The 13,778-nt window shown below is 46.3% G+C and overlaps 1 protein-coding gene across 1 annotated transcript in view; it reads right to left on the reverse strand.

The window, feature by feature from the left end:
- T265_02401 (hypothetical protein) overlaps nucleotides 1–13,778 on the reverse strand; it is a gene marked incomplete at both ends in the record, with an annotated part of 47,968 nt that overhangs the window by 1,979 nt on the left and 32,211 nt on the right. The window contains 7 exons of the mRNA XM_009166634.1: nucleotides 2,299–2,627; nucleotides 7,016–7,237; nucleotides 8,784–9,081; nucleotides 12,181–12,425; nucleotides 12,478–12,760; nucleotides 13,108–13,310; nucleotides 13,363–13,645. Coding sequence (XP_009164898.1) covers nucleotides 2,299–2,627; nucleotides 7,016–7,237; nucleotides 8,784–9,081; nucleotides 12,181–12,425; nucleotides 12,478–12,760; nucleotides 13,108–13,310; nucleotides 13,363–13,645 — 1,863 coding nt within the window. The remainder of the gene's footprint in view (nucleotides 1–2,298; nucleotides 2,628–7,015; nucleotides 7,238–8,783; nucleotides 9,082–12,180; nucleotides 12,426–12,477; nucleotides 12,761–13,107; nucleotides 13,311–13,362; nucleotides 13,646–13,778) is intronic.

Below are 13,778 nucleotides of genomic sequence, written 5' to 3' on the forward strand. Positions count from 1 at the left end.
GTTCATCCGCAAGCATGAGGCTAAGGTTCGAGCCCACCCAATCTTGCAGTAGCACTTTACACTTTGCAGGTGTGAAGCGCATGCCGAACCGCGAGGCAGAATTATTTATATTACTTAATATTGTTTGAATTATCCCAGGAGAGCTATGTCGTCTGCGTACTCGATATCTGTGAGCGGACGCCCCGGGAGCATTTCGACCCCACAAGCATTAGAGGCTGGTTGTCCCCTACTGTGAATCAACAGCGTGGCTTGGCCGGCAACCCTTCACGGTGTACATCACGATCAGCTGAACTCAGTGCCCTGAAGTCACCACACATTCTTTGGTAATCGCTCATGACAAATCAAGCTTATGAAAGTATGGTTATTTTAACAAAAAAACTGATGATTTTCACCATCGAAATCAGGAATTCGTTTCCACTCGTGGTCTCATTTACACCGTGTCTACATACAGTAGGACTGGACTTTTGGTAGATTCGAACCGCGTCCAGCTTAGCACTTGTTTCATCATTTTAGAAAACAGCTTTTTGTAATTGAGCAGCGAGAGCACCGTTCACAACCGAGTACTTTCGGGATCAGAACTGAGTCGTTGACAGCTCATGAAAACATAAATAAGTAGAAAATAAGGTTGACGAAAACTCGGGGATTGCGCCTACCTGATGAGCCCCAAGAAGGGCAAAACCAGTCGTGGGCTGTCGAAGAGTTTTCAGCAACCATGTGAGTAGTTTCCTTTATGAAAGTAACAATAATCGTTCAGCTGTAACAGCCTTTCGGTGCCTGGCTGCCATACCAACCGAGAGAACCACCAGGACTGAAATACTGTCAGGCCGTCTAAGGCTAGACACATGCAAAATTTGGGTTCCAGTCATGCGTCCTTCCGGTTAGTACGTTCGCATTTTAACAACTGAGTATTCTTGAAAAATGTCTGACACACATTGTCTTTTTATCATTGTATCATCCATTATGTTGACAATTGAAATTCCTCACGTTTATTGTCTCTATTTGTAACCCCCGCTCCACATTTGTGTTTAGTGCGTTTATCTGAACTGGCGCTTGTTTGTCCTTACTACTTCAATCGTTTGGCCTCGAAGTCATCCGGCCATTTGTGGCCGACTTTGTGCAGGTGGGAGGCTGTTTGCTCCCTTGGTTTGTAGTTTTGTAGCCCAAGTGGACCGTTTGTTTTGGACGAGTATCTACTGTCGAGGTTTGTATAATTTGTGACTTACATTAATAGTACCGTATAGAAACCCAGCTCCGACTTTGTTTTGCCCTGCCGGAGGTTCTGGTATTACACGTCACTTGAAGATACCGTTCACCCGTTGCAACCATGATGCGGTTCAGTTCACAGATTCCAATGTAGGCACAAAAAACCACTGAACTTCTGACTACGTTGACATAGCAGGGTCGTTACTTGTTCCGATCAACCTGACCATTTATGCGTACCTGCGGGATTCGTTAGATTTCTACTAAACCGGTGTTTTTAAATAGCGATGGTCCTGTCAGGTATTAAAACCGCGGTCACCTATTCGTCGCCTGATGATGTAGAACTGAACGCCGATACCGTGATGACGTCATTTAGGTTGGCGCCAACACTGACAAGCTCAGCGAAAACAGTGTTTCTTCTCGCAGCAAACAGGCAGGTGGTCAGATTTGGACGTGACAGGACCGCGTGAAAGCTATCACAAAAGGTTAGTGTACTGTCGGTGGGGTCAACTGTACTTGACTAGTTGGTGAGGCCTTTCCATACTGAGGCTTGGAAATAAATGTGTCTTGTACGGCCGCGAACCATAGGAGTTTCAGCAGTGATGACGTGTTGTCGATGGCTTACCAGAACTCCCGACTGGTGCGTTCCAGTGGACATGCCAGGACTCGAACCTTGTACATGGGAGATAAGCGTGTTATCGACAGTCGAACAAGACAAGAAGAACGCATCCCATCGGTTGAACGTACTCATGCAGTTTGTCTGACACCTACAACAACAGCCTAGTAACTTTGTGCGGCAGCGCCGCCCACCTGATGTGGTTCACCGATCAGGTAGATTTAGGTCTTGTGGACAACCTCTACGTACGTTTGAACAGGTAGTTGAGTCGGAGTGAGCAAGTCTATCCTCAGAAATATTTGTCTCTCAAAGTGATTGGAGTCTACCCAGATACTGTGTAGGAAAGGAACGGAAGACATAGATGGATAACGCGCTGCGTAGAACCAACACCAACTCCCTGCATGACTCTAGTTTAGCTGCGATAATAGGGGGACTGTGCCGGAAATCTAACTCAGAGTGACTCTATCCATAAACGAACTCACCCTTTCATGAAGGTATACAATGGCACTCGCCAGGTCACTTGCATAGCACCGAACCAACGATTCGGATGGAGAGTCCTTGACAACATCAGCCAGAGTTCCAGCGCTGCATAGCTCGGTGAAAAGGCGTAAAACTCGAGGTGTTTGTTCATCTGCACCAAGAAAACGAACCAAAGCCGGATGCGATAGATTCGACAGCAGGTCACATTCTCGTCTGAACGAATTCAGACGCTCGAGAGTTTCGGGACAAGCAACTGGAGACTGGTCATCGAAGTCGTGGTCAAGTTGTATCTCCTTTACGGCCATCATTTCCTGTGTTTGAAGGTTGAACGCTTGAAAAACTTTTCCAGTGGCACCTATTAGATTGGTACGAGAAATGTGGTGAAAATGAACTCAAATGATCTACTACACTCATTGTATGTCGATCAAGTCCAGGTTGGATGAAAAACTCGGCCACTTGCAAGCAGTCAGATTGTTCCGAGTCAATAGTCGGTTAGAACAAAGTATTAATTTCCGTTTAAAAAATGCCGTGTTTAGGATCATTTTACTAACACAATAATCGACTGTCGGTGGTCAGCCATGAGTAAGTCGGGTTCTACAACAATGCTTAAGACACCGTTTGTGGACAAGATCAGAAAGCACAAGGACCAGCATATGTCTTCGACAAATAGTCAGAAATCCTCAAATGCTATTTTCAACCTCCGATCAATGAAGGCGTAGGATGGACCTGAACAAGGTTGTGACACCCTTTCGGTGCCTAGCTACCATACCACCCGAAGGAAGCACGAGGACTGGGATACTGCCAGGTTGCCCAAGCCTATACAGGAGAAGTCGAGGTTGGGTTGGAACCACGGACCTTCTGAGTAGTGAATGCGCGCTCTAACCATTGAGCCTAACCATGGATAGGTAGGCTGTAGGTTATCGTTGAATGCGGAGTAACACCAACCCAGAGAGTCAGTGCGTCTTCTCCATGGACGTAAGCAGCACTCCTAATTGGAAGCTGCTGTGTTGTTCCTGGATTTTGGTACCTGACGGAGAAGAGATTCTCGCCTGATTTTCTCGCACAGTGAACTGAAAGAAAGTACTCCGCAGCTTGACCGAGGGGTGAAAGAGAACATCCGCGGCACGTGGAACACCATCTAGCTGGTCTCGTCTTTTTACACTCCACAGATGAGACGACCTTCCTATTCTCGAAGAAGAAAACCCAGCTTATCAAGACTATTGTAAACCAACACAGCAAACCGTCATTACTCAGCGTATGTATTCCCTATGAAAGGATTTCAAAACCAACTGGTCATCAGAACGAAGCTCGGAGGAGACATGTGTCTGTCGGATTCGGAAGGCGAGATGGACAAAGTGGTTGGAGCGCGGATTTACTGATCGGAAGGTCCGTGGTTCGAACCCGACCTCTGCCTCTCGACATGCCCTGTCTAAGCTTGGGCGACCTGGCAGCATCTAAGCCGCCGTGCTTCCTTCGTGTGGAATGGAAGCTAGGCACCGGAATGGTGCTACAGCTGAACGATTTTTTTAGATTCGGTTCTTTCGGCCTAATGACGCTTTTCGGAGGTGCTTCAGCGCTGTCGACCACAGTGGTTTGGACAAGTCATCCATAAGACCACATGTCATACTGTTCGCACTATCCCTAAGCGTAACATCCTGCTCAGAGTGTAAATCGCGCATCTGAAGACAGTTCGGAAAACAGAATCCCAACAGTGAAGATGGACGTTGTAGCGAAACTAGCCAACAATGCTTTTGGAACTTGCATTTGATCGCTCTTCATGGCCAGTAGGGTAATCCCTCTCGATAAGAAGCCAAAAACTACAAAATACCTCGACTATTCTCTTTACAAGGACTTCTGTCTAACGGGTATGTTGAGGAGATCGTTCTGGACCGTTAAATTTTCCGGCGATGCCTTGCGCTAACGATGCAGGATACACTTTACAACTCGTGCAGAAACTGAACCACTATCCATGGCTACACTCCGGATCCCAAACGGTCTCCGCTTTTCAGCACAGATTGGTTTCAATTACAGGATGAAACTCCCCAATTTCCCCACACTATCAAGAGTCTCCACCTCATTTCACTCATTGCAGAGCGCTATGAACTGGGTCTCCCTTATAAAAACAAGCAAAATGGGAAAAAGGGTCCGCAGTATGCGGTCGAATATCAACTACATCATTCTGATAGGCTGTCTTACGACATCTCGATGAAGCGATTGCGACTCCCAAAAAAATGAAGGCTGTGCAATCAAGTGCTCATGCACTGCTATCCGGAAGTACATGGGATGTTCAAGCAACCGTTTGTATAGGTTCTTTAGAAGAACACGCATGCTAGTGTGAGAACAGAGCGAGCACTTGTACGGTGCATAGAGACACAGCTGTCTCAAAGAGCCACAGAGCCAGGGTGAAAGAACTGCCACAGCGTATCCGCGGCTGCTGCATGTATGCCATGGGACACTTGTACAAATCGCTGACAACAATATTCTTTCGTTTTGGACGCAGCAGCACTGGTATTTCGTTCTCCTGCTGGAGCGGACCCATAATTTATCGAATAATATTGGTTGGATTAGAGGAAGCTAAGAAATCGTTGAATCTGACTCATATTCTGGTCGAAAAATCCTGCTAAATCCCTATGTGAGGACACTAGGTGTTCATATCGTTCAGCTGTAGCACCCGAACTGCTATGCCACCCGAAGGTCGCACGAAGGCTGGGATACTGCCAGGTTGCCCAAGCCAAGATAGGGGAAGTCGAGAGACGGAGGTCGGGTTCTAACCACTTGGTCCATCTCGCCCCCATAGCCTTCGGTCGAATCTCTAACTAAGAATGAGAAGTACCTGGGGCACCTTGTAGACAGGGAGTTCTGAATTGATGTCAGCGTAAGTGGGAAGATCACGCGGCCGACATCGTGAATGAGATCAACGCTCACTTTAACATCGTTGAACGACAACTCACTTTCGTCATTATCCTCAACGTTGTGTGCTGTTACAACCAAGCCCTCGCTGTCAACAGACACTAAGTCACACCGATTAAACAACACTACGTAAACTTGCAGTAGTCGAAAATAATGGGAGAATTGCAGTACATTCAGGGTGTAAAACAAGCAGTGAATTCTTTCTCTTAAATGAGGTGGTTATCTATCCCTCCCTGGAAGCTCTTATCTCTCTGCCATCACAGGCCAACAAGGTACGGATATTGCCAGAATTATTCACTGATCTCAATCCATGTATCAGTGGCATTGCAGTGGGCGAGAAACCGTGCTCACTATGAATTGGATCACAGTGACGGGCCAGCCCAATGGATTTATTCATTCTGAAAGATATGATTGCGTCTTAAAACTTGTTGCACATTTTGCCTACTTAAGTAGTATGCAAGTAGCCACGAAGTTTGCAGTTTTAGCATCCACATCGTTGCCCTTTGGACAGTCATCCCTCTCCTCACCACACGATTATCCTCGCTAGTTACCTCAAGATGTGGGATAACCAGAATGAAACACATGTTGCACTTGGAAACTCGCCATCGTACATAGCATCACACGCTACGTTCGTTCATTTGAGAAAAATCCCAATGAGAAAGTCTCGAATTGCCTGTAAAATTTCCGAAATACGAAGAGGACATTGACGACCCCCTTCGAAGGTTACAAAAAGGATACACAGATAATAAAAAGGGAAGAAATGGATGTGGGAAAGAGATAGGTGAGTTTCGCAGGTGAAATGGTCCCCCGGAGTTCGAAATCTCGAGGGTGTTCCCAATGAAAATCCCGATCTTTCGCTCCAATTGAATGTACCCAACTGATCCAACGGTTGATTGGGTGTTGATCAGGTGACGGTGACAGCACATCTTACAAACGCTTCGTCACCAAAACACAACGCAACACAAGTTCTCAACAGACCCATTAAATTACAGACTACTTTATTCCTGAACAACCAACCACGTTGCACATGAAGTTAGGCCCTGGAAACAGCGTAAACCTTAGCACAATTAAGGGTATCAGCCACCCAACCGTGTACTGGCGATGTCTCCTAGCTTGGCGACGAAGCGTTTGCAAACCAACTACCAGGATCTACAAACAGATCAACTATCACCTGAACAACAGCCAATAAGCTCATCCCAGCTACCAGTATTTGGACATATTGATTCAAGCGTACAACCAAGCTAATAACTAGAATGCTGACATGTCGATAGGTCCATCACGTGAAGCAATGAAATCTCAAAATTCAATTAGAGATGCGCTCTTCGTGTGATCAGTTTGGGGAGGTGTATGCCAGCCGTCTGCAGATGACCTTGTCTCACTATCATCAGCCGTAAAAGCCGCGTACTTGACGTCAGTAGTTCCAGCTTCCACAGTTTCGTTCACCGCTGACTTGGGGAGGTCGAGTAGGTAGCTGTGCACTGGAGGCAGTAACTTGCACAACTGGTGTGTAACTACAGAGTTGTCAGTGGACTTTTCATTGGGGAGATGGGGTAGGGGCATTGCATTGAACGCAATAGCTCGGATACACCGGCGCCATTGATGACGCGACTGTCTGGCAATGTCTTTAGCCGTCCCACGTCTTGCTGTTTCGATCATATGATGCAGGCTGTACCAATCTTTGTCGTTTGCTCAAATACACGCCTCCTGTTCGGGTCCGTCTCAGTTCACTTTGCTCTCCCTTAGTCAGTATTCAGCAACACACCAGTTAGCAAGGCAGCATCACGGCATACACAATAATTTCAAGCTTACCCATGCCAATAAGACGTCCTCTATTCCATGTGTAGGGGAAGTGCCGGCGACCCAGATGAGTGGGAAAGTATTCCACGTCCTTTGGAGTGTTACCACCGCACGCGCCAGGATGAAGTACTGCTGTCTGAGACGGGATTATCGATTTTGTTGGAGTATGATGTTGTTCGAGCCGTGTTCGACCGATCAGACAAAGGCTTCGCAACTGTGAATCACGCCGCGCTTCTAGTTTCGCGAGTAGAGTCAAAGTTTTTTGTCTTCTGATGTCACTGGGATATGGGGTTTCTTAAATAATCGAAAAGCAGATGAGGTGGAAAATTGAAGCTGGGACACTTTCGAACTAGTGAAGAGAACACAGAATAAACGAAGTGCGCCCGTAAGATACCCAAAAAGGTTGCGAGAAAGGATGAAATATCAACAATATTAAAACTCCATAAGAACCGCGAAATACAATCATTTGCACATCATCTCGGTTTTAACGGGAGACTGAACCGAATGTACTGCACAAAGGCCACCTCGTGTTTCAGTTGGCACAAAATCCCAGATATCGCGGCATAGCTTCGGAAAGTAGCACTACATATAAGGTTGCTGAAAACAGTGGAGCAATGTACGACCGGTTTCGCCCTTCTTGGGGTTTACCAGGTAGACATAGCCCCATATTTCCGTCAACCTACATGGCCTCAAATCATAGGGAATCCGCGGAGTTTCCAGCGCCCTCGAAGAAATCATACTGTGATATCACTCCATTATGAAACGGTCTTTATGCAGCACATTCAGCTGAAGAATATAATAAACGATCGATTCAGTTGGGATTTAGTTGAGTCTCTCCTTAAAACCTAATTGGTGTGGTTGACCAACTATGTGCAATTCATATCATCAAATTAGAACACACGTTTGATGCGAACTTGAGGCCTGCGTCTACATGATGGGTGAAACCGATCGTGGGTTGTTGTGGAATTTCCAGCAGCCCTATGAATAGTGATCCTTCAAGAAACTCTAAAAAAAATCATTCCAAAGTGGTCAACTGGAAGGAGGTGTTTCACTTAACAGAGCCTGGGTAAACGAACTGTTCGCAGAAAGATATTCTCAACGCTTTAAAGCATGGACTATTGGTTTGAAATGAGTAAGGTCGTTGCAATGTGCCCCTCAACCTCGCCCCAATGCACTTGAGTGCTGAAACCCAACAACCCCCCAGAAGTCTGAATGACTGAGGAAGGAAAGATGACTCTCGGGTGAATGTTCTCCCAGGAGGCTGGCAGCACATATGTGCAGTAAAAAAGTGTTTTTCCAGTTGCAATACGATGCACTACAGCCGGAGCTAACCAATACCAATACATAATGCGGGCAGCGGAGAGGAATCGGGACACTTTCTGCATTCAGCCAGACAACAACCTCTGTATCTGAACAAACAGAAAGTAAACTAGTTGGAGTGAAACAAAAACGGCGATTCCGCGGTCACGACAGGTGAGGCACGAGGACCGTGAGTAGACTGAAACAGATCCCCACACTGTGGAGAGGGGCGAGACGAAAAATACTGACAATAACTCATATGCTCAAGCGCTTTACGTGTTACAAGGTCTAACCTAAAGCTCATTGAGTAGGTGAACGGCTAGAACAAGCGATTCCTTGAGATTTGAAAACTTGGAATCTCTGTTTCTCATTTATCAGGCCATTCCGCTAGTCCGATTCCACATCACAACTGACCCTAATGGTCTAACTGTACATCAACCTAGAGAAGTAACACGAACTAGTAACTGAACAATAACGATACCTTCCGAAATTGAAATTCCCATTGCCTTGCAGGGTGATTTTGCACATTTGTACGACTGTTGATGGTGGAACGACAATTTTCGATTTGGTAAGAAGCCATGTAAGCTGTGCACTCGACGGGGGCGTGGCAAATTCGGACATGGTGGGGAATGAATGCGACCAGGGATGGCGGCCGAGTGACAGCGAGAAAACGGGCCATGATCCACTAAATGTGGGTGTAGAACCGGTGTAGGCGATTCTCCCGCTGCACGCTCACCAACCAGGTGGGGTATCAAGGCATTCAGAGTGGCTTCAAGGGACTAGAATGACAAAAAAACACAAAGGGAGCACGTGGATAAAGCCATTTTTCTCAACGTTACAAAGAGCTTGAGTTGGTCTAGCTTCAAAAAAGTCCAGGTAGTGACGCAGTGACGCAAGATTAATACAGAAAGGTCGGACAAAGTCCACTTCGCCGAAGCAGAAATATTTCAATCAGTTTATCAGAGCATTTTATCAAACCTGCTCGTGACGATTTCCACCAGTCCTGCTCAAACCACATGCAAGGTTCAATCGTACAAACTCCGGACAGTTTGGTCAGCTCAATAGTTAAGGCACGAACTTACTGGCCGGAAGGTAAGTAAGTAGTTCGAACCCGACCTCTGCATCTCGACTACTCTAAACTTGGTCGCACGAACTTACTGGCCGGAAGGTAAGTAAGTAGTTCGAACCCGACCTCTGCATCTCGACTACTCTTTTCTAAACTTGGTCAGCCTGACAGTATCTCAGACCTCGCGTTTACTTAGATTGGCGTGGTAGCGAGTCATCGAAAGAGTGCTACAGCTGCTCCATTTTTTATCGATCCGAACCTTGAACAGGACAAACGCACATGGCAAAAGCTTGGGAATGTGACAAGTCTCGCCCCGTGACTACCATCTAATTCTATTCCACCAGAACAATGAGTTGCATTTGGAACGAAGTAGGCGTGACTGGTGTTCCATTTCTATCAAACATGGCTTGTCAGAAACTGGAAGAGCTGAACGGCTTCACAGGTGTTCAACTTCGGTGAGCTCCGGTCATCGGACAGAAACCTATGAAAAGGCTATTTTGTAATGAATCCTGCGTAAAGATCTTGGAATGTTGTGTACACCAGAGAACTGTTGTCCGAGAAGCTGGGTACAGTTCGAAAGGGATCACTTTTCGCTGTTCACGAGGTGGGAGCGTCCAAACAGACGCGGTAAGATGACGTCTCCGGGGTCAATGTTAGTGGAGAGGAATTTCAAAAGATTCTGCCGCTAGTGACTCCTGAGGGTACAGTACCATGAAAACGAACAGGACTGTTAACCGGACGGAGGGAAGGCGAGTCCGACCGGAAATTACCAAAAAACGAATAGCATTCCACAAACAAAGAAGTCAGCATTCAACTTGTTGCTTTTCACCAAAGCATGTCAACCGTTAGGATATCACACAAAATCAATCCAATTTGCGAAAACGGATGAGCGATTCAAGGACCAACCCCAGATTCGGAACAAACACAACTAGTCAACAGGTCACCATGACAGTGGAGTGAACTTGAAACGTCGAAACTCTTGATCGTCTGAAGATGTTTGTCCAATGATGCATCACTAACAGTTAGACGAATCGAGTTCGTTTCAGATGATGAAGTGGTACAACAACTATGTTGGTTCGGATTGTAGCATTTCCCATACACATGTCTAGCAGTCTGCGAAAAATATACTCGAGCTGAGCAATGAATGCTGAAATAGTCTCTGATTTACGGACTGTGGAAATCAATCCACTGGTACTTTCGGTTTTGCCTATACTCTCTTCACCGCAACTTCAGTTAAAACAGAGTAGCTCACTAGTCTATAGTAAAAATAAAAAATCGTTCAGCTGTAACACCCCTTCAGTGCCTAGCTGCCATGCAACCCGAAGGAAGCACGAGGGCTGGGATACTGCCAGGTTGCCCAAGCCTTGACAGGGGAAGTCGAGAGACAGAGGTCGGGTTCGAACCACGGACCTTCCAATTAGTAAATTCACGCTCTGCCCACTTGAGCCATCTGTGAACGGATTGAAAAAAACGGCGCCCTTAGTTGGGTTGGGCTGCGATGCAGATAGCATCATTCGTAAGCTGAGTACCTTGAAATGGCAGTGATATAAAAACCGCGTCATTTTCTGTTAAAAAAAGAATGGTCTGTCAGAGTTTGGGTTCAAAAAACTCCTCTCGTTGAGTACAATCCACAGTGCAAATTTTCCAGATTCTCAGAAATGGCTAGGTCAAGTTGGTATCAGATGGAAACGCAGCTGTGAATACTGATCATCCTAAGTGAAGTTTTGAATAAGCCCTCTCTCATGTGTGAAGGTGGTTTAAAAATTCTGCCCAAACAGAATGTGTCGTTTCATACATGAGATTCAAAAGCGCCCGCGTTTCCGTCACATTTAGAGGTGTAAAGTAAAGTCCATTGATACAGAGGGATGCGATTCTCGTTTTCAGTCATCCGCAGAGATAATTAAACGAAGAGAGTGGGGAAAGATGCGTAGCGTAGTTACCTTAGAATTTCCAGGACAGACTCAACTAACGCACAGAGAAAAATGTTCCAACTGGTAACGAGATACTGAGTGATTTTCTAACAAACAGATGGGGAGTTAGTTCCGAACGTTCAGTGAAACGTATCGTCTTTGTTGATCGATTTTTTTAGAGTAATTTCAAATAGAAGAAAAATAAAGACCCCGTCCTACTGCAAAGCAATTCGTAACTTTCTTAAAAAGAGCCCGGCATCCTCAGATTGGGAACAACTGCCCTAGCCTAGTGACCAGGTCCTCAAACTTTGCACTTTCGGCTGTTACGATACTTTGTGGCATGCATGCTGTTGATTGACAACCAGTCTGAATGCTCTTTTGTCACGTTTAGGATTATTCTAAACGAAGAAATTTACCAGCGTAGTCAGTAAAAATTGAGGTGGTAAACTCGTCATTTTGTAGAAAAACCTTTTTATGCATTTGGATGATATGAATGTCCGACCGCTTATAGAATCCCCTAGTCGGTTTATTGGTAGCGATAACGAGGTAGGCCTGTCAAGCCGTTAGGCAGAGACAAAAAATACGCAAAGTACGGTTGTGACGTGGGGCAGCGCCCACGGCTGCTCAGCTCATGGGAGAGCAGTCCGCTAACCGGGAGGCCTGTGGCTCGTTTCTTTACACACACTATTCAAGAAGTTCCAGTCAAGAAGACAATAATTCCCCCAATGTTGGGCATACGGAAGTACTTAATGTGGCAGGCCTCAGTGGCACGGGAAACTAACAACACCCCCAAAATACAACTAGCTTTGCTCACTGGTGCCGTTTTTGAGATAAGAGTTCGTTTAGTTAGAGCGCCCTTCGCATCGTGGGTAGAGCGAAGAGAGCAGCAAGGCAAGACTTACCGAAACTTTGCGCGCGTCTAGAAATTTTACCGAGCGCGGTTGACACAACCGGTAGGCAAAATGACACGCATCATTTGCCCAACGAGGAATTCGGCCACGTCCACGTGGATAACGAGAGGTCACATAATCCGCCCAGCTGCGCAGCAATCGAACTCCGAGATGAACTAGCCGAGTGTGAAGGGAAACGCGTTCACCAGAGGGGTCTCTCTCCTCTGGAAGAAATGAGAGAGACACCGAATAATAATCTGGAATGTTGATTAGATAAATAAAGATAAAATAGAACAGGCAGAACCTTACCGGAATAAAATGGAGCTCGAACGGGAGCAATGCTCAGTAATCGGATGAGGGTTTTGTGAAAACCAAAGACAACCGAGAACGCACGTTGAACTGGGTCTACACCGAGCGCATAAAGTGTCACAGCATCTCGACCATCTGAAACAGACCCGGAACGGGTTGGGGACGGTCTCTCACCGCAATGAATCGGGGAAGCGAGCGCCGAAGCTTCGTTGAATGCGCGCGGTGCAGATTCAGTACTGTCCAAGTATGACCTTAGATGTGACTCCATCACCAACAATGAACCCTGAAAAAATAAAATATTACCGGTGAGACTACCGCACAGATGGAAGGATGGGGTGAAATGTTGGCGACATGATAACATATTTTACGTTCGTTAGGGCTAAATCAGCCTATGCGGATTTTCCTTGTCGCAAGCTCCTGAAATGTCGATCACTCAGATGAAGGGCGCAGTTCTATACAAATTACTGTGAGAGACGAAAATATAGCTGAGCTTCTTCCTGTTTTGAAAACCTCAGTTGGATGAGCCGCACAGCTTCTGCGAGTGTGTTCGCCGGACGAACGCATGGATGGAAAGTGATCAATTATATATGAATGTGACGGAACAACTGTTAGGCACGGATCCCTCCTTACCACAAACCGGTAGGCAAAATGACACGCATCATTTGCCCAACGAGGAATTCGGCCACGTCCACGTGGATAACGAGAGGTCACATAATCCGCCCAGCTGCGCAGCAATCGAACTCCGAGATGAACTAGCCGAGTGTGAAGGGAAACGCGTTCACCAGAGGGGTCTCTCTCCTCTGGAAGAAATGAGAGAGACACCGAATAATAATCTGGAATGTTGATTAGATAAATAAAGATAAAATAGAACAGGCAGAACCTTACCGGAATAAAATGGAGCTCGAACGGGAGCAATGCTCAGTAATCGGATGAGGGTTTTGTGAAAACCAAAGACAACCGAGAACGCACGTTGAACTGGGTCTACACCGAGCGCATAAAGTGTCACAGCATCTCGACCATCTGAAACAGACCCGGAACGGGTTGGGGACGGTCTCTCACCGCAATGAATCGGGGAAGCGAGCGCCGAAGCTTCGTTGAATGCGCGCGGTGCAGATTCAGTACTGTCCAAGTATGACCTTAGATGTGACTCCATCACCAACAATGAACCCTGAAAAAATAAAATATTACCGGTGAGACTACCGCACAGATGGAAGGATGGGGTGAAATGTTGGCGACATGATAACATATTTTACGTTCGTTAGGGCTAAATCAGCCTATGCGGATTTTCCTTGTCGCAAGCT

The sequence above is a fragment of the Opisthorchis viverrini genome (genome assembly GCF_000715545.1).
Source record: "Opisthorchis viverrini unplaced genomic scaffold opera_v5_29, whole genome shotgun sequence".
Classification (NCBI taxonomy): Eukaryota; Metazoa; Platyhelminthes; class Trematoda; order Opisthorchiida; family Opisthorchiidae; genus Opisthorchis; species Opisthorchis viverrini.